The sequence below is a fragment of the Chiloscyllium punctatum genome, chromosome 46 (assembly GCF_047496795.1).
Source record: "Chiloscyllium punctatum isolate Juve2018m chromosome 46, sChiPun1.3, whole genome shotgun sequence".
NCBI classification, from domain to species: domain Eukaryota; kingdom Metazoa; phylum Chordata; class Chondrichthyes; order Orectolobiformes; family Hemiscylliidae; genus Chiloscyllium; species Chiloscyllium punctatum.
In genome coordinates, this window is record NC_092784.1 from 39,423,873 (window position 1) to 39,445,392 (window position 21,520).

General features: G+C 44.8%; 1 protein-coding gene across 2 annotated transcripts in view; it reads right to left on the bottom strand.

The window, feature by feature from the left end:
• The window catches only part of LOC140467963 (C-type lectin domain family 10 member A-like), an 88,679-nt gene that overhangs the window by 42,680 nt on the left and 24,479 nt on the right, over positions 1-21,520 (bottom strand). Inside the window, exons 3-5 of one of the 2 annotated variants that reach the window (XM_072564056.1) lie at positions 20,874-20,918; positions 12,307-12,423; positions 7,500-7,571 (exon numbers count right to left, since the gene is read on the bottom strand). In XM_072564056.1, coding sequence (XP_072420157.1) covers positions 7,500-7,571; positions 12,307-12,423; positions 20,874-20,918 — 234 coding nt within the window. The remainder of the gene's footprint in view (positions 1-7,499; positions 7,572-12,306; positions 12,424-20,873; positions 20,919-21,520) is intronic. The other variant, XM_072564057.1, reaches the window with a different exon arrangement.

Genomic DNA, 21,520 nt, shown 5'->3' on the forward strand with positions numbered 1-21,520 from the left:
AACACATTCTACAGTGTGATCCAAACACACTCTACACAGTGCGATCCAAACACACTCTACACAGTACGATCCAAGCACACTCTACACAGTGCGATCCAAACACACTCTACACAGTACGATCCAAGCACAATCTACACAGTGCGATCCAAACACATTCTACAGTGTGATCCAAACACACTCTACACAGTGCGATCCAAACACACTCTACACAGTGCGATCCAAACACACTCTACACAGTGCGATGCAAACACACTCTACACCGTGTGATCCAAACACGCTCTACACAGTGCGATCCAAAACACACTGCGCAGTGCGATCCAAACACACTCTGCACAGTGCAATCCAAACACACTCTACACAGTATGATCCAAACACACTGCACAGTGTGATCCAAACACAATCTACACAGTGCGATCCAAACATACTCTACACAGTGCAATCCAAACACACACTCTACACAGTGCGATCCAAACATACTCTACACAGTGCGATCCAAACACACATTCTACACAGTGCGATCCAAACATTCTCTACACAGTGCGATCCAAACACACTCTACACAGTGCGATCCAAACATACTCTACACAGTGCGATCCAAACACACACTGTATAGTTCAATCCAAAAACACACTCTGCAAAGTGCGATCCAAAAATACACTGCGTAGTGTGATCCAGACATATTCTGCACAGTCCGGTCCATGCATACTGCATGAACACGAACAAAACGTGACCCTGCTGTAGCTCATCCCAATGTTTGTTAACCTGGAATAATATTTAAACTTTTTGATTTGTGTTGAGAGCCTGCATGGAAAGGTCACACTGAATCCTTAGTGGGATCACTTGCTGATACTGTCCGAATGGACTTTCACATTCTTATCTGGTAGCCCCAGTTTCTGGGATGGGCGATGGTGGGGTGATAATCTAGGGTTTTATATCTTCGCGTATCCCTGCTTTTAACTTTAAGGCAATGGTTCACATTACAACATGACACCATGACAAAGGAATGATTTCCACTGAGCCCTGGCAGCTCAATACCTCCTGACTCACACTGTGTCCCCATGCTCTGTACCCCATACCCCAATACCTCCTGACTCACTCTGTGACCCAGTACTCTGTAGCCTATACCCCAATACGATGTATCCGGAGGTTGGTGGGGTGGAAGGTGAGGACCAGTGGGGTTCTGTGCTGGTGGCGATTGGAGGGGCGGGGTTCAAGGGCAGAGGTGCGCGAAGTGGAGGAGATGCGTTGGAGAGCATCGTCAACCACGTCTGAGGGGAAATTGCGGTCTTTGAAGAAGGAGGCCATTTGGGTTGTTCTGTAGTTGAATTGGTCCTTCCGGGAGCAGATGCGGCGGAGGTGAAGGAATTGGGAATATGGGATGGCGTTTTACAGGGGGCAAGGTGGGAGGAGGTGTAATCTAGGTAGCTGTGGGAGTTGGTCGGTTTGTAGTAAATGTCTGTGTTGAGTCGGTTGCCCGAGATAGAAATGGAGAGGTCTAGGAAGGGGAGGGAGGAGTCTGAGACGGTCCAGGTAAATTTGAGGTCTGGGTGGAAGGTGTTAGTAAAGTGGATGAACTGTTCAACCTCCTCGTGGGAGCATGAGCTAGCACCAATACAATCATCAATGTAGTGGAGGAAAAGGTGGGGGGGTGGTGCCAGTGTAGCTGCGGAAGATGGACTGTTCCACATATCCAACGAAGAGACAGGCATAGCTGGGGCCCATGCGGGTGCCCATGGCTACTCCTTTGGTTTGGAAGAAGTGGGAGGATTGGAAAGAGAAGTTGTTCAGAGTGAGGACCAGTTCAGTCAGTCGAAGGAGGGTGTCAGTGGAAGGGTACTGGTTGGGTCGGCGGGAAAGGAAGAAGCGGAGGGTTTGAGGCCTTTGTGATGGCGGATGGAAGTGTATAGGGACTGGATGTCCCGCAAGGACCCCAGCTATGCCTGCCTCTTTGTCCGATATGTGGAACAGTCCATCTTCCGCAGCTACACTGGCACCTTTTCCTCCGCTACATCGATGATTGTATTGGTGCTACCTCGTGCTCCTACGAGGAGGTTGAACAGTTCATCCACTTTACTAACACCTTCCACCCCGACCTAAAATTTACCTGGACCGTCTCAGACTCCTCCCTCCCCTTCCTAGACCTCTCCATTTCCTGGAGGAAGAGCGCCTCATCTTCCGCCTAGGAACCCTCCAACCACAAGGGAATGAATGCAGATTTCTCCAGCTTCCTCATTTCCCCTCCCCTCACCTTATCTCAGTCCCAATCCCCGGATTCAGCACCGCCTTCTTGATCTGCAATCTTCTTCCCGACCTCTCCGCCCCACCCCCCGCTCTGGCCTATCACCTTCACCCTCACCTCCTTCCACCTGCCGTATTCCCAGCGCCCCTCTCCAAATTCCCTCCAACCCCACCTTTCATCTCAGCTTGCTTGGCACACCAGCCTCATTCCTGAAGAAGGGCTTATGCCCGAAACGTCGATTCTCCTGCTCCTCGGATGCTGCCTGACCTGCTGCGCTTTTCCAGCACCACATTTTTCAACGCTGGTCTCCAGCATCTGCAGTTCTCACTTTCCCAATACCCCAATATCTCCTGACTCACTCTGTGACCCAATACTCTGTACCCCATACCCCGATACCTCCTGACTCACTCTGTGACCCATTACTTTGTACCCCATAACCCAATACCTCCCTGACTCACTCTGTGACCCAGTACTCTGTACCCCACACCCCAATGGAGAAAGTGAGGAAAGTGATTCCTGAAGAAGGGCTCATGCCCGAAACATCGATTCTCCTGTTCCTTGGATGATGCCTGACCTGGTGCGCTTTTCCAGCAACACATTTTCAGCCCACACCCCAATACCAATCTGACTCACTCTGTGTCCCCATGCTCTGTACCCCATACCCCAATACCTCCTGACTCACTCTGTGGCCCAGTACTCTACCCCATACCCCAATACCTCCTGACTCACTCTGTGGCCCAATACTCTGTACCCCATACCCCAAAACCTCCCTGACTCACTCTGTGACCCAGTATTCTGTACACCATACCCCAATACCTCCTGACTCACTCTGTGACCCAGTACTCTGTAGCCTATACCCCAATACCTCCTGACTCACTCTGTGGCCCAATACTCTGTACCCCATACCCCAAAACCTCCCTGACTCACTCTGTGACCCAGTATTCTGTACACCATACCCCAATATCCCCTGACTCACTCTGTGACTTGGTGGTCTATACCCCATACTTTGGTACCTTCCTGACTCATTCTGTAATCCCATATTGTGTACCCTAATTCCCCAGTAACCCCTGATTAATTCAGTGACCCAGTTCTCTGTACCCCTATTCCCCAATCCCTGACTCATTCTGAGACTGCATGCTCTGTATCCCATACCCCTATACCCACTAATCACTCTCTGACCCACTGGTGAGTAGCCCATACCATAATACCATGAAATCATTCTGTAACTGCATTTCTGTACCCCAACACACCTTGTGACCCAGTGTCATAGTCATAGAGATGATCAGCATGAAACAAACCCTTGGTTCAACTTGTTCATGCCGAACAGTTTTCCTAAATTAATCTAGTCCCATTTGCCAGTACTTGGCCCATATTCTTCTAAACCCTTCCTATTCATGTACCCATCCAGATGTCTTTTAAATGTTGTAATTGTACCAGCCTCCACCACTTCCTCTGGCAGCTTATTCCATACTCTGCGTGCACCACACTTTACGTGAAAAAGTTGCCCCTTTTAAATCTTTCCCCTCTCATCCTAAACCTCTGCCCTCTAGTTCTGGACTCCCCAACCCAGGGAAAAGACCTTGTCTATTTATCCTATCCATGTCCTTCATGATTGTATAAATCTCTATAAGGTCACCCCTCAGCTTCTAACACTCCAGGGAAAACAGCCCCAGCCTGTTCAGTCTCTCCCTGTAGCTCAAATCCTCCAACTCTGGCAACATCCTTGTAAATCTTTTCTGAACCCTTTCAAGTTTCACAACATCCTTCCTATCGGAGGGAGACCAGAATTGCACACAATATCCCAAAAGTGGCCATACCAATGTCCTGTACAGCCACAACATGATTTGCCAACTCCAATATGAAACACTTTGACCAGTAAAGGAAAGCATACCAAATGCCTTCTTCACTATCCTATCTATTTGAGACTCTACTTTCAAGAAACAATGAACCTGCACTCCAAGGTCTCTTTGTTCAGCAACACTCCCCAGGACCTTACTATCTTACCTTTATGTGTATAAGTCCTGGCCTGATTTGCCTTCCCAAAATGCAGCACCTTACATTTGTCTAAATTAAACCCCATCTGCCACTCCTCAGCCCATTGGCGCATCTGTAACCTTCTTCATTGTCCACTGCACCTCCAATTTTGGTGTCATCTGCAAACATACTAACTGTACCTCCTGTTTTCACATCCAAATCATTTATTTAAATGATGAAAAGCAGTGGGCCCAGCATCAATCCTTGTGACACACCATTGGTTACAGGCCTCCAGTCTGAAAAACAACCCTCCACCACGACCATCTGTCTTCTACCTTTGAACACGTACTGTATCCAAATGGCTAGTTCTCCCTGTATTCCACGCGATCTAACCTTGCTAAACAGTCGACCATGAGGAACCTTACCAAATACCTTACTGAAGTCCATATAGATCATGTTCACCACTCTGCCCTCATCAATCCTATTCGTTATACCTTCAAAAAACTCAACCAAGTTAGTGAGACACGATTTCCCACGCACAAAGCCACATTGACTATCCCGAATCAGTCCTTGCCTTTCCAAATACATATAAATCCTGTCCCTCAGGATTCCCTGGCTTTTCCTTACCACATTTCTTAAATAGTGGCACCACGTTAGGTAATTTCCAGTCTTCCAGCACCTCAGCTGTGACTAACAATGATCCAAATATCTCAGCAAGGGGCCCAGCAATCACTTCCCTAGCTTCCCTCAGCATTTTAGGGCGCCCCTGATCAGGTCCTGGAGATCTATCCACCTTTATGAGTTTTAAGACATCCAGCACCTCCTCTTCTGTAATATGGACATGTTTCAAGATGTCACCATCTATTTCCCTACATTCTGTATCTTCCATGTGCTGATCCAAACTAGAGACCCAGACAGACACCCAGCGACTATGGCAAGGACTGAATGACATCACAGGTTCAAAAAAGAGACAGTGCATATCCCTCCCAGATCATCTCAACGTCTTCTATGCTGGCTTTGAGCAGAATTTCGGTGGAGAGGTAACACCTATTCCGACAAGTCCTGACGAACCTATCCCAACAGTCACTGCATCAGCGGTCAGATCAGTTTTCCTTCGTGTGAACCGAAGGAAAGCGATGGGACCAGATGGAGTACCAGGCCGTGCACTCAAGGCATGCGCAGATCAACTGGCAGAGGTTGGCACAGTGGTTAGCACTGCTGCCTCACAGCACCTGAGACCCGGGTTCAATTCCCGCCTCAGGTGACTGACTGTGTGGAGTTTGCACGTTCTCCCCGTGTCTGCGTGGGTTTCCTCCGGGTGCTCCGGTTTCCTCCCACAGTCCAAAGATGTGCAGGTCAGGTGAATTGGCCATGCTAAATTGCCCATAGTGTTAGGTAAGGGGTAGATGTAGATGTAGGGGTACGGGTGGGTTACGCTTCGGCGGGGCGGTGTGGACTTGTTGGGCCGAAGGGCCTGTTTCCACACTGTAAGTAATCTAATCTAAGTAATCTAATCTAATCTAATATCTTCAACCTCTCCCTGCAGCAGGCCCCTGTCCCTGCCTGTTTCAAGAGGCCAACATCATCCCTGTGCCTAAGGAGGCTCATGCAGCATGTCGCAATGACTACCGCCCAGTGGTCCTAACTTTGGTGGTCATGAAGTGCTTTGAAAGGCTGGTCATGGCGTTAATCAACTCTAGCCTCCCCACTACTCTTAACCCACTCCAATTTGGCTATCGGACCAACAGATCCATGTCAGATGCCATATCACTTGCCCTTCACCCTTCCCGAGAACATCTTGACACCAAGAACAGCTATGTAAGAATCCTACTCATTGACTATAGTTCAGCCTTTAACACTATTATCCCCTTGAGACTGGTTACTAAACTTAGTGATCTTGGACTAAGCCCCACTCTCTGCAACTGGATCCTCAGTTTCCTGACCCACAGGCAACAATCAGTGAAGATTGGGGACAATATTCCATCCTCATTAACACTCAACACTGGAGCCCCCCAGGAATGCGTACTCAGCCCCCTAATGTACTCACTGTATACCTGTGACTGCGTCACCAACTACCAGACTAATGCCATTTACACATTCGCTGATGACACCACCATAGCCGTTCGAATCTCAGATGGGAGGTGGCAGACCTGGAAAAATGGTGCAATGAGGACAACCTAGCTCTCAAATGCCAGCATAACCAAAGAACTCATTATTGACCTTCAGCGGAATGTTGCTCATGCCCCCCTACACATTAACAACGCAGAGGTGGAACGAGTGGAGAGTGTCAAGCTCCTGGGAGTGGTCATCAGCAATAAGCTTTCTTGGACTCTTCATGTGGATGCACTGATTACAAAGGCCCAACAACATCTCTTCTTCCTCAGGCAGCTGAGAAAATTTGGCATGACGACGAATACCCTTGCCAACCTTTATAGGTGCACCATCGAGAGCATTCTGTCTGGATGTATCATTACCTGGTATGGCAACTGTACCATTCAAGATCAGAGATGGTTACAGAGAGTGGTGAACTCGGCCTGGACAATAACAAAGGCCAACCTCCCATCTACAGAATCCATCTACCAGGCCCACTGTCAAGGAAAGGCCTCCAGCATTCTCAAAGATCCATCCCACCCTGGCAATGTTTTTCTACAACCTCTACCATCGGGGAGAAGGTACAGAAGCCTGAACATATGCACCAGATGGTTTCGAAACAGTTTCAACCCTACTGTTGTTAGAATACTGAATGGACTCACAAACTCTTAACATTCACCTGCACCTGTGTTTTTGTTTTTGCCACTGTTTCCCTATTATTTACTATCTATGCCATTTAACTCTGTGATCTGCCTGTATTGGTCGCAAGACAAAACTTTCCACTGTGCCTTGGTACACATGACAATAAATTCAATTCAGACATGAGTGAATTCAAGCCTAGTTGTACCAATCTTCCCTCATAGACAGGCCTGGCATCCCAGCATCAGCCTAGAGAACCTCTGCTATACTCACTAAATATATTGTCATAGTTAAGGAGTCCAAACTACATGTAATACTCCAGGTGTGGTCTCAGCAAGGCCTTGTGTAAATGCAGTAAGATACCCTGACTTCTGAACTCCAATCCTTTTGCAATGAAAGCCAACATACCATTTAACACACATTGTGATCACTCATTGGGACATCAGGGCACTAGAAGGTCAGTCTGAATTCCCCAATAATGCCAGGCAACATGGAGGGGCCCATTGATGCAGCTGTTTGTTCCATTTCAAACACAGGTATGTTGACAAGCACTTACCTTGCTTCATGTTTGCAAGTTGGGCTGTTACATCATTCCTCAAATCTTTAATTTCATTGGATATCTGTTTAACTGGAAAGGAGACCATAATTATCAATGTCAACGCTCCAATCTTGACAAGGAAAAGAATCATCTCCCTGCCTGTGTGACGAGCTAATATTGCTGGATGTTTTTAAAGATAGCTTTCAGGCTGTTATCACAGAGCAGACAATTCAGTCTCCACCCTGTTCAGCAATGACTAATCTAAATGTTTACCTTCCATCTACCTGCTATTGCTCCGTATCCCTTAACAGTCATGATGAATAAAAATTGATCAGCCTCACATTTGTGCCCTCACTTGAGGGTTGGTTTGGGAGTGATTCCAGAAGAATTGCTTTCCAAAGACAGCCGTGAACAACTTGGCTCTAGTTTTAAGATTATGTCCCATTGTTTGGCACCGTTTGTACCAGAGAAAATAGTTTCACTCTATTGGCCCTGTCAACTCTTTTCATCATCTTAAACTCCTCAGTTTGGTACCTGTTTCATTTGTTCATGGGAGATGAGTATCACTGGCTGGACCAGTATCTTTTGCTGGTCCCCACTTGCCCTTGAAAAGGTGGCAGTGAGCTGCCTGCTTAACTGTTACAGTCTATGTGCTGCAGTCAAATCCATAGTGCCCTTAAGGAGGATTTTCACCCAGTGACAGTGAAGACGATATATTTCCAAATCAAGATGGTGAGTGGCTTTGAGGGGAAACTGCACATCAAGGAGCTCCCATCTATTTGCTGCCCTTGTCCTTCTAGATGCAAGTAGTTTTGGGCTTGGAAGGTGCTGTCTGAAGATCTTTCTGCAGTGTATCTTTTGATAGTATGTTGTAGATGCTGTTGTTGTGTTTCAGTGGTTGAGGGAGTGATAAACAATTGGGCTGCTTTGTCGGGTATGGCGTCAATCTTCTTAAATGTTACTGGAGTTACACCCATCCAGGCAAGAGGGTAATAATCCATCAAATTTCTTGCGTGCACATTGTAGATGATGTCCAGAATGTGGTGCTGGAAAAGTACAGCAGGTCAGGCAGCATCTGAGGAGTAGGAAAATTGATGTTTCGGGGATAAGCCCTCCTACGCCTCGGATGCTGCCTGACCTGCTGTGCTTTTCCAGTACCACATTCTTGACTCTGATCTCTAGCATCTGCAGTCCTCACTTTCTCCTTGTAGGTGACAGAAAGGCTTTCAGTAGTCAGGAAATTAATTACTATCTGCAGATTCCTAGTGCCTGACCTGCTCTTGTAGCCACTTATTCATATGACGAGTCCAGTTCAGTTTCTGATTAATGGTAAAACTCAGGATGTTAATAATGCATGATACAGTGATGGATATGCCATTGAATGTCAAGTGGTGATGGTTAGATCCTCCCATGCTGGAGGTAATCATTGCCTGCCAAGGTTACAGCACTAATATTATTGCAATTTTTCACCTCTAGCCTGGATAGTGTCCCAGACCTTGTTGCATTTGAAAATGGACTGGTTCTGTATCTGATGAGTTGAAAATGGTGCTGAACACTGTGCAATCAGCAAACATCCCCACTTCTGACTTTATGATGGAGAGAAGGTCATTGATGAATCAGCTGAAGACTGCTGGACCTAAGACACTATTTTGAGGAACTCCTGCAGGGATGCCCTGCAGCTGAGATGATGACTTTGAACAACCACAGCCAAATGTCGATGTGTCAGGTATGACCCAAACCAGCAGAGAATTTACCTCCTGAAACTCATTTATTCCAGCTTTGACCTGGCTCCTTGATACCACACTTGGTCAAATGCTTTGATGTCAAGGGCTATCACTCTCCCTTCACCTTTGGAATTTAGTTTGAACCAAGGCTGTAATGAGGTCAGTCGAAACCAAATTGAGCGTGAATAAACTAGTTATCGCTGAGTAGGTGCTGCTGATAGCACTACTGATCTTCAATATTGAAGGAAATACAAGCCCAGGTTATACAACGTATACAATTTAACAAATTCTTGTTATTTCATCCTTAGGATTTCAGCATCAGTTTGTTGAAACTTAGTCTATGAAGGCATGTGGAATAGTTGCATAAACTCTCCTCTGAAACTGAAACTTTTCCTCTTCAATATAAACAATCTCACACTCTTCACCCTCACCCTAGATTTCCAGTTCTCCATTTGTGCAGCTGAATTTTCTGTCTCAATAACTGACAGAAAGAGATCTGGTACAAGCAAAGGAAGCTTCCAGAATTATGAAGTTGACCAAATAAGTTTTCACTGTGGGCATTAGACTAACCAATCTTGTTAGAAATACACTTAGAGATTTTAAAAATTATTTTGGTTGAGACACTCTCTTTATGGAGCTATACAAAACAGAAACAGACCCTTCGGTCCAACTCTTCCATGCTGACCAGATATCCTAAATTAATCTCGTCGTCACATTTGCCCTTCCTATTCATATACCCACCAGATGCCTTTAAAATGTTTTAATTGTACCAGCCTCCACCACTTCATCTGGCAGCTCATTCCATGCATGCACCATCCTTTGTGTGAAAAAATTGCCCGATAGGTCCCTTTTACAACTCTCCCCTCTCACCCTAAACCTATGCCCTCTAGTTCTGGACTACCTCAATCCAGGGAAAATAACCTTGTCTATTTAGCCTATCTATAATCCTCATGATTTTATAAACCTCTATAAGGTCACCCCTCAGCCTCTGACGCTCCAGGGAAAACACCTCCCAGCCTAATCAGTCTCTCCCTATAGCTCAAACCTTCCAATCCTAGCAACATTCTTGTAAATCTTTTCTGAATTCTTTCAAGTTTCATAACATCCTTCCGTTAGGAAGGAGACCAGAATTACACGCAATATTCCAAAAGTGTCCTAACCAATGTCCTGTCCAGCTGAAATGTGACCTCCCAAATTTTATTTAGTGACTGAATACATGATTGCTAAATTTGACGATGACATCAAAGATAAATGGGGAAGTAAGCTGTGAAGAGGACAGAAAGAATCGACTAAGAGATTAGAAGCTAAGTGAGTGGGCAAACATTTACCAGATAGAACATCTTTCAGTTCATTCATGGAGTCATATGTAGGCAAGACTGAGTAAGGATGGCAGATTTCCTTCCTTAAAGTCTGTTAGTGAACAAAATGCATTTTTATGACAATCAATGGTGGTTATACGTACCTACTAGAGTTTAGAAGAATAAGAAATGATCTTGTTGAAACATGCAGGATTCTGAGGTGACTGGATAGGATGAATGCTGAAAGGATACTTTTCTCTTGTGGGACTAGGGGGCACCATGTAAAAACAAAACGTCTTCCACAGATAAGGATTTATTTTCCCTTTGAGAACTGTGAATGTTTTGAATTATCTTCCTTAGAGAGCGGAGGAGGCAGTGTCATTGAGTATTTTTAAGGCAGAGGAAGATTGATCCTCAACCATCAAGACAGTCAAAGATCATAAGGGTGAGTGGTAAAGTGAAGTTGTGGCCACGATCATATTGAATGATGGAGCAGACTCAAGAAGCCTTCTCCTGCTTTTAATTTGAATATTCATAAAAGAATAAAGATGATCATATATCTGTCAACCAAAAAAGCCTGGATGACATAGCTGTTGAATATTAATATGGACCCAGGTTGTCTTACTGGCAACAATGTGATAGATGTTCACACCCAATGACAATGGTGAGAGCAGTCGTACCCACTGTGGGCATTTTGTTCATTTCCAAAACCGATGGGGGTGCAAATAATGTCAGAGTTTATAAATAATTATTTGAGGTGTCTGCTTAATTACAAGAAAGAACAGACTTGGAGGAAGCCAGAGGATAGCTTATGTACTTTCCTACCTGGATGCAAGTCCATGGGATTGACATTGCCATGGAGATGACCATTCAGAGTTGAATGGTTCACAGAAAGCAAATGTGGTATTGGATTCCAGTTTTTTCTACAATATCCCTGAAACCTATAGATACAAATGCAGAAGTCTGAGAGAAAAAGGGAAGAAATAGAGGCAGCTTTTCCTGTACCTAAAGCAGTGCTCAGGCTATGGCTGGGAGCTCAGGCTTAGATTGAAGAGACTGAGTTCATGAGGATTTAAAGGAGGCTCAAAGATTTCACAAGCCTGAGCTAACGAAGGAATTTTCACTGTAACACTCACAATGGAAGTTAATTCCAGGATTAACATTTACCTGGCTTGGAAAGGAAGAAAGAAACAGGACATGAGGTGTGTAAAATAGCTTTTGGTTTGATGCTGGGAGAATGAAATGTTTATTTAAGGGACAGAGTGAAGTATAATTGTTAGGAAGATCTTCGGTCCTGCTAAAAGCCAACTAAAGAATATTCTATAGAATATAAGATGACTAACAAATGATTGCCATTGCTTTTTAGTTTATTTGTTACTATAAATGTCTCAAAATGTGAAATCCTGATCCTTTCACTCATGCACTGGGAATTCAGAAATCTTGTAAACAAATCTGTTGGTCTCCATGGAGATCACAACAGCTTGCATTGATGTTGTTTCCCAACATAAAATGAATGCTATACTAATGACAACTTTTGTTTAGTCATAGAGATCTATAAAATATTTGGAACATTGTATCATATTGTAGAAGGATTGAGAAAATTGTGTCTAGAACTTTTAATCTCTCTCTCCACAGCTTTATATCATACCACTAACTCTCACAGTGACTCTCCTACCTCGGGCTGTGCAAATCATTCACCGGTCAATTCCTTCTCGACAGTTTTGTGATACTCTATCTAGGTTTGCTCGCCTTTGCTGAGACTCCCCCAAATTGTCCAGATGTCACACATGTTCAGAAACTTACATTTCAGAAGTCCAGTGACAAATATTATGATCAGCAGAACAAAGAGTCCCAGGAGAATGTAGGCAATAATTTTCGAGAAATTGCTTTGTGGTGCTCCTGCTGTCCCTTTGGCAAGTCCTGAAAGGAGACGCAGAAATGAGAAAACACATTGTGACTTTTTTGCTGAAAAGGAACAGATTGCCTGTTTGTAAATATTTGGAGCATTTACTCTTAGAGGGTGATTTTGGGGAATGAGTAATAGGGAATGGGTTTTGAAAATGGATTTTACAACTGCTTCACAGTAGAAGACACTGGAAGCACCTCAGGAATAACTGAAAGTTGGCAGACACAATGGGGGAAGGAGATGAAATAATTACTAGAGAACTAATACATGGGAAATTATAAGACCTACTTGGAAAATCTCCAGAGCTGATGGCTTGCATCCTAGAACCTTGAAGAGAGATTTCTCTTCTATGATACAAATAGAGAGACTTTTTGCCCTCAGAGGACCTTTAGATTCATAGCGCAGAAAAGGCCCTTTGGGCCATCGTATCAGTCCCGATATAACTGCCATTAATGGCGCGTTATCCCAATTTCCTCCACTTCTCCCATATCCTTGAATGTTATGATATTTGAAGTGCTCATCCAAATACCTTTTTAAAAGTTTGTAAGGTTTCCAGCCTCTACTATCTTCCCAGGCAATGCATTCACATTTTTTTCCAAACCCTCTTTGAATCTTCTGCCCCTTACTATGCTCTCAACCAAAGGGAACAGCAGCTCTCTATTCCCCCATCCATACCCCTCATAATCTGCTACATCTCAATTATGTCCCCTCCGTTTTCTCCAGTCATGAGTGAATCAATCTAAGCCTATCTAGTCTCTCCTTATAGCTCTATTTCTCTAAACAAGGCAACATCCTGGTGAACTTCCTCTGTACCCCCTCTAGTGCTTTCACATCCTTCCTATAGTGAGGTGACCAGAACTGCACACAGTACTCCAGCTGTGCCCTGATCCATGCTCCAGGTAACTCCAGCATTACCTCCTTGCTCTTATACCTGATGTCACAACTAATGGAAGCAAGTGTCCCATATGCCTTCTTAACTATCTTTTTCACATACTCTGCTGACTTTAGGGATCTATAAATCCTTCTGCTTCTCTAAGCATTCTGCCATTCATTAAATACTCCCTAGTGGGCGGCACGGTGGCACCGTGGTTAGCACTGCTGCCTCACAGCGCCAGAGACCCGGGTTCAGTTCCCGCCTCAGGCGACTGACTGTGTGGAGTTTGCACGTTCTCCCCGTGTCTGCGTGGGTTTCCTCCGGGTGCTCCGGTTTCCTCCCACAGTCCAAAGATGTGCAGGTCAGGTGAATTGGCCATGCTAAATTGCCCGTAGTGTTATGTAAGGGGTAGATGTAGATGTAGATGTAGGGGTATGGGTGGGTTACGCTTCGGCGGGGCGGTGTGGACTTGTTGGGCCGAAGGGCCTGTTTCCACACTGTATCTAATCTAATCTAATCTAATCTAATCTAATCTAATCATCTTGTATCTACTTCCAAAGTGTATCACTTTGTGCTTATCAGGGTTAAATGCCATCTACTATTGGTCTGCCCATTTGACCAAACTATCTATATCTTCCTATAACCCAGAACCATCTTCTTTACTATTAACCATCTATTAATCTTGGTGTCATATGCAAATTTGCTTAGCATTCTCCCACATTTTCATCTGTATCATTTATATACAAACCAAATAATAATGGTTGCACTACTGAACCTTGTGTTACACCATTGGACACCGGCCACCAGTTACTGGAACAGCCTTTCACCACTATCTTTGTATCCTATTACTAAGCCAGTTTCTGATCCATCTCACCAACCTTCCCTCAATTACATGAGATATAAAACCTTCCCTTGTTGGACCTTGTCAACAGCTTTGCTAAAAATCCATATTAATTACATCAACGGAACTTCTCTCATCTGCACACTTGATCATATTTTCAAAAAAATTCTAACAAATTTGTTAGGCATGATCTCCCTCTGACAAAGCCATGCTGGTCATTCCTAATTAACACACGCTTTTCCAAGTGGGTATTAGTTTGCTCCTTTTCTCCAACAGTTTTTCCTACTACTAACGTGAGACTTACCAGTCTAATTTCCTGGTTCATCTCTACTATCCTTCTTAAGAAGTGGAACCACATTAGCCATTCTTTGATCCTCTGGCAGTTCCTCTGTGGCCAAAGAGCAATTAAAATATGCAATTCTCTAAAGGAAGGTAGTGGCAGTTAGGTCCTTACATTTATTCAAGACACAATTTGTCGGTGCTGCAGAAACAGGTAGGAGAGAACATTGTGAGGAGGGCATAACGGGATACAAATAGATGGGCCACAAACATTGACAAGTGGAGTATACTGTGGGAAACTGTAAGGCTGCAGATTGAGTCTGGAAGAATAGAAAGGCAGAATATAATTCATAGCTGTTGTACATGAATCGCAGAAAGTCAGTATGTGCAGGCAGTATGTGGTTGGTAACACCAATGCAATGTTTGCCTTTAACACAAGGGGGAATTGGGTCTAACAGGAGGAAGGTCTTGCTGCAGCTGCACAGCATGCAGCCATGCCTAAAATACTGTGTGCAGTTTTGGTATCTTTACTTTAGTAGGGATGCACTTTCATTAAATGGTTGAAGAAGATTCACTTGGCAAAAGTGAGGACTGCAGATGCTGGAAATCAGAGTCTAGATTAGAGTGGCGCTGGAAAAGCACAGCAGGTCAGGCAGCATCCAAGGAGCAGGAAAATCGATGAAGGGCTTTTGCCCGAAATGTCGATTTTCCAGCTCCTCAGATGCTGCCTGACGTCCTGTGCTTTTCCAGCGCCACTCTAATCTAGAAGATTCACTCGACTAATTCCTGGGATAATGGGTTCATCTTGTGAAGACAGGTTGAGCAGGTTAGGCCTATTCTGATTGGAGCTCAGAAGAATGCAAGGTGATTTCATTGAAACATGTATGAGTTGCACAAAGTGGATGCAGTGAAGATGATTCCCCTCTTGGCAGGATCTGGGAAGGTAGGGCACAGTTTAAAAAGAAGGGGTTCTCCATTTAAGACAGAGACAAGGAGGATTGTCTTTCTCTCAGAGGGTTATAAATATGTGGAATTCTCTTCCAAGTTCTCTTTCAGCTTCTCAATTTTTGCTCTACTCCTGAATTCACATGTTGTCAATTTGGCTGTCTGATGTGTGGCATTTAGAACATAAAATTCCATCTGTATTTGATTAGCCTGTCCTGCTTTTTTTTTACCCACTTCACTGCCATTTCAGAGACTCTGCTTGTAATTCCATTGCCTCCTCCCAGTTCAGAATCAGCTACTAATTTAACCAGCTGAGCACATGCACAATCTCTGAGTCACGGCATGTCTACAAGAAAGGAGCTCTTTCAGTAAGTACCAGCTGCTTTCACTCTTCCAGTTCACTGCTAGCCACAGAGCTTTGCTTTAACTGATGGCCTCCCCTTGGTTGGAGGGAGTAGAGGGGTTAAGAGATGTGAAGGTTGGGCTGAGATAGAGCCAAATATTATTAGAGCACACGCAGAAAGCGATACTGTATTTTTGAATGATATCACCAAGGAGACAGCATGAGGATGACTGGACGCCTAGAACGAGTAGATTGTCTAATGAGTAACGGTTGGACAGTCTGAGATTCTTTTCACTGGAGTTTTGAAGGACAAGGGGAGACTTGATTGAAATATATAAGATCCTGAATAGTCTTAAGGTGGACATAGAACGATTGTTTCCTCGTGTGGGTCAGTCCAGAACTTGGGGCACTGTTTTAAAGTGAACGGTCACCCTTTTGGAAAAGATGGCCCTTCTTTTCTCTCAGAGGGTTGTGTGACCTTGGAGCCAATGGAAGTGGGGTCATTGAATATCTTTAAGGGAGAGTTAGTTATTCTTGTGAGGCAGGGGAATGAAGGGATATAAGGGGTTAGATAAGAATGTGGAATTGGAACCACAATCAGTTTCACTGCCTGTAAGGGTGGTCGAGGCAGAAACCCTCATATACCATATCAATATTATTTAGCTGTGCACTTGCAAGGCCAGGGCATTAAAACGGAAATGGGCCAAATGCTGAAAATTGGGATGAGGTGGTTGTTTTTGACTGGCACAGATTCAATGGGCTGAAGAGTCTTTTTCTGTGCTGTAGGTTCAATGACAGTTATGACCCGATTAAATGGCAGAGCAGATTTGAGGGGCTGAATGGTCCATTCTTGCTCCTATTCTGTATGCTTATTTGCGATATGCAAAATAGTAAGAGATTTCACCAACCCGCTCAGACACCCACACACAGACCCACACCCATACTAATGCAGCCACACCAACTCATACCCACACCCACACACTACTATTCATCAGCATAATTCACACACATACACTAACTCCAACAGACGCACACACCAAAACCATCTAAACCAATACACACACACAAACAAACACACATACACCCACATCAACACACACTCACTCATACCAACACTCATCAACTCATACCAACACCCACACACACCAACACCACCCATCTGTATTCACACTAAATCACTCACCCACACACACCAACAAACACCCAGTCATTTCCACCCACACTCACAAGTATAGACCACCCACTTACAATCACATCAACTCATGCAGATCAACACACACACCCACTCACAATCGCCGACTCACATCAATACACAACTGCTCACAGTCAAACCCACCCACATTAACACACACAACGTACTCTCATCCACCAACACACACTAACACTAGTCTAGAAAGAAGTATGTTGATTCTAAAGCAAATCAATATAAAAAGGGAGTTATTAGGGGTTTTGAAAAACATTGAGGTAGACAAGCCATCAGGAGCTGATGGTATCTATCTTAAAATACGGAGGGAGGCGAGGGAGAAAATTAGGGGGTCTTGCATGAAATCCATGTATCTTTAGTCATTAGAGAGGTTCCAAAGGACTGGAGAATAGCCAATGTTATTCCTTTGTTTAAGGGCAACAGAGATTATCCTGGAAATTACAGACTGGTGATCCTTATGTCAGCTGTAGGGAATTTTTGGAGAAGATTCTTAGGGGCAGATTCTTGTGGGCGGCACGGTGGCACAGTGGTTAGCATTGCTGCCTCACAGCGCCAGAGACCCGGGTTCAATTCCTGCCTCAGGCGACTGACTGTGTGGAGTTTGCACATTCTCCCCGTGTCTGCGTGGGTTTCCTCCGGGTGCTCCGGTTTCCTCCCACAGTCCAAAGATGTGCAGGTCAGGTGAATTGGCCATGCTAAATTGCCCGTAGTGTTAGGTAAGGGGTAAATGCAGGGGTATGGGTGGGTTGCGCTTCAGCTGGGCGGTGTGGACTTGTTGGGCCGAAGGGCCTGTTTCCACACTGTAAGTAACCTAATCTAAAGAATTTACTCACGGTGACTCAGCGGTTAGCACTGCTGCATCATAGTGGCAGGGACCCGGGTTTGATTCCACCCTCAGGCAATTGTGTATGTGTGGAGTTTGCACATTCTCCCCGTGTCTGCGTGGGTTTCCTTCAGGTGCTCCGGTTTCCTCCCACACACCAAAGATGTACAGGATCGGTGGATTAGCAGGGTTACAGGGATGGTGTGGGTCAGATTGGAATGCTCTTTGGAGGGTCAGTGTGGACTTGATGGGCTGAATGGCCTGCTTCCGCACTATAGAGATTGTATACTTTGGAAAGTTATGGACTTATTAGCGATAGGCAGCATGGCAATGTGAGGGGGAAGTTGTGATTGAGTTTTTGAGGAAGTGACAAACTTAAGGACTGGGTACTGTTCCTTCACTGTCACGAGGTCAAAATCTTGGAGCTCCCTTCCTAGTGTGATTGTGGTATACCTACACACAAAGGACTGCAGTGCTTCAACTCCTCCAGGGCAATCAGGAATGGGCAACAAATGATGGCCCAGCCAGTGAGCCTCATAACATAAGAGGATACATTTTTAAAAATACTCCTTTCTTACCTCAGCCAGCTCTGTTGCTTCAATAAGAAGATCTACTTTTGTTTTACCTTATCAATCCCACCTTTCCATTCACTGCCCCTTTCCTGGGTAAATGTTAAGAAAGGGTTAGGGTAACGTACCACAAATCTATTTTTGACCCACTTGGATTCAAGAGGAATGTGCAGTAGAACCCTCAGCCCTCTGCTGCTCTCGGTCCAACTTTCTAACGGAGTCTCAATGATATGACTACCAAGGTGACACTTACTTCATTGCATACCTCAGAAGCTTGTCTACATATTTATTAAAACCTATCTCTCCAACTCATATTCCTATTATTCATTTCCTCTGCACTTTTTTTGTGTCAGTTTGGTTTTTCACACAAATATGGAGGAGAATTGGTCTCTTTTGCTCTTTGCTGGTGTCCTAAGTCACATACACAGCGTTCTCAAGTTGAGGCCTAGTGTGAAATGTAACCCCTTATAAGCCTCAATCACATTACATCCTTCAGCACTGAAAGAAAGGGTTGCAGACGCCAGGGAGCTTCTCTCAGATTTATTATTGTACACCTCTATGACCTCATCATAACAGAATGAAACAAATTCTTGCCTTTCCAAAACAGAAGAGAGAAAAAAAAGTATTTTGGCAGCCATTCAGGCTGAACTAAGATTTTAGTCCTGGACTCCATCCTGATTTAGGTTTACTTTATGATTCCTTATAGAGGAAAAGACGTTGAATGAGCTCACATTCCACATAGCAGTGCCTCATTCCCTACTCCTTTACAGCGATATATCAGGCTAAATTGTGTGCACCAAGAAACTGCCAATCCACCAGGACAATCCTGCAATGTCCTAGAATTAAGGATTAACCACTAAGCTCCTGTTTTGAGCAAGTTTGACTCAGAGTAACATAGAAAACAGGAGCAGAAGAAGGCTGAGTCTGGTCCATCTTCCAAAATGATCACAGCTGATCATCCAACTCAGTCCCCTGTTCCTGTTTTCCCCCTATAGCTCTTCATCCCTTTAGCCCTAAGAACATTATCTATCTCCTTCCTAAAAACTTTCAATGTTTTGAGCTCAACTGTGATAGAGAATTCCACAGGCTCACCACTCCCTGGGTGAAGGAATTTCTGCTCATCTCAGTCCTAAAAGGCCTTCCCAAAACCTTAAACTCAACCCCTCTGGTTCTGGACTCTCTGGTCACTGGGAACATCCTTCCTGCACTTATTCTGCCTAATCCTGTTAGAATTTTATAAGTTTCTATGAGACTTCCATTCATTTTTCTAAACTCTCGTGAGTACAATCCTAACCAATCCAGTGCTTTACAGAGGGATCGTCAACCTTGGCCTCTTTCTGAGGTCCCCAGGATGTTACTTCTTAACCTAAATCCGGCAGAGGGAAGTAGGTCAGCCCAGCCAGGACAAACTTAAATTTACAATTCAAGACTCGAGCCCTCAAGAAGCCTCTGCGACAGGGTGTGGAGAGAGGAGGGGGAGTCATTCAAAGGAGTTGGTAACCCAGAATGGTTGTAGGGATTGGATTGGGAGGTGCTTGGATGAAGTGTAATGATTGGGGAACTGGGGAACATCAACTGATCCTTGCTCCACATTCTAAGGATTAAGTTTTACAATTGCTACTCTCTTGACTTTGGCCCTGAATGAAGCCATTTTCAATGTTCTCCAAAGTTCCAGAGCCATCAGTCAGAACAAAGCTAAGTCATTCTCAATTATACACCCCATCTCAGTGCCACCTTTAACCTATTCTCTGCCCCTTCATTTCTATATCTCTTCCCTGACCTACTCACACTTCCAGTACTCCTCCCATTGCCAATTGCTCCCTCTTTTACTTCCAGTATTCCAACCCACTTGTCTCCTGTACCCCTCTTACTCATTCCTGTCTCCTCAATACCCCATCCCCTCCCTCTATACCTATTCCTACCCCTTCCTTTTCTCATCTGCCCTATTCCTCTTCCAAAATCCCTTCCACTACCATTCCCACCTTTCCCATCTCTCCCATACCTTCCCCTTCTTTTTCCATTCCAATCCATCCCATACTGACCTTCCCACTTGCATTCCCTGTGCTCAGTCTCCCATTCCCATCGCTCTCTCCCATACCTGCCTATCCAATTCCATCCCACTTCTTTTCTGAATCCTATCTTCCCTATTTCCCCACCCTTCCCACTCTACTCTCCCATTAACTCCTTCCCACTCTTATTTCTGTCCCTTCCTCTCCAATTCCTTCCACTTTCTTTCCAACATATTTTCCCCCATCCTTCCCTCTCCCATCCTTCCATCTCTCATTCCCATCCTCCCCTTCCCTGCCCCTCACACTCCTATTCCTGTCTCTCCCATCTCTCCCTCTCCTGGTCGCATTCTGTTGGACCACTTCCCATTTCACCACTCTCCCATCCTCCCCATCCTTGCTCCTCCCACTCCCAGCTCTTCATTTCCTGTTACGACTCTTCCCATCTTCACCCCTCCCAGTCTCGTCCCTACCCCAATCCAGCTTCATTCCCACCCATCTCACTTTTCCGCTCATTGTTATCTCTGTCCAGCACCATCCCTCCTCCCACTGCTGCCCAGTACAAATCCCATGGATTTACCTCCAGCCGATGCATCTTGTGTTCCTTCCTGCTGTGCATCGTCAGCTGTGGGGGTAAGTGGGGGTAAGAACGGAAAAGATGTAAGTTGAGGAATGGAGATAAAGACAAACCCATTGATCATCACTTCCACACTCATCCCACAGAGTCACTGATGGGCTACTTTAAATCAATCCTCGCAGCAACAGGAGCAACCTTTGAGTGAAATGTGATCAAAATGGTAAACCAAACTATGACAGATGCTGGAAATCTGAAATAAGAACAGGAGAAAAACAAATTGAAATGCCCAGCAGGTCAGGCAGCATCTATGGAGGAAGAGACTGAGTTAACGCTTTGGTCTATGACTTTTCATCAGAAATGAGGTCCTGCTGAACTTTCCCAGATTTTTGATTCTGTAACAAAAACAGAATTTGACAGCGAACCGTTGGAGAGCTGAAGGAGCCGATTTAGCCCATTCTGTCTGCAATGGTGCTCCAGATCAGCATCATGACCTAACCACATTCTTCTGCCTTTTCTCATCACCCCACATGTTGATATTATTCTTATAATCATTGGCCCAGGAATGATATTTTCCGAAATAGAAATTCTGTTATTGCTATAATCTAACTCAGACTCCTGGGCTGGAGACTTTTTCTGATCTATTCTTACAG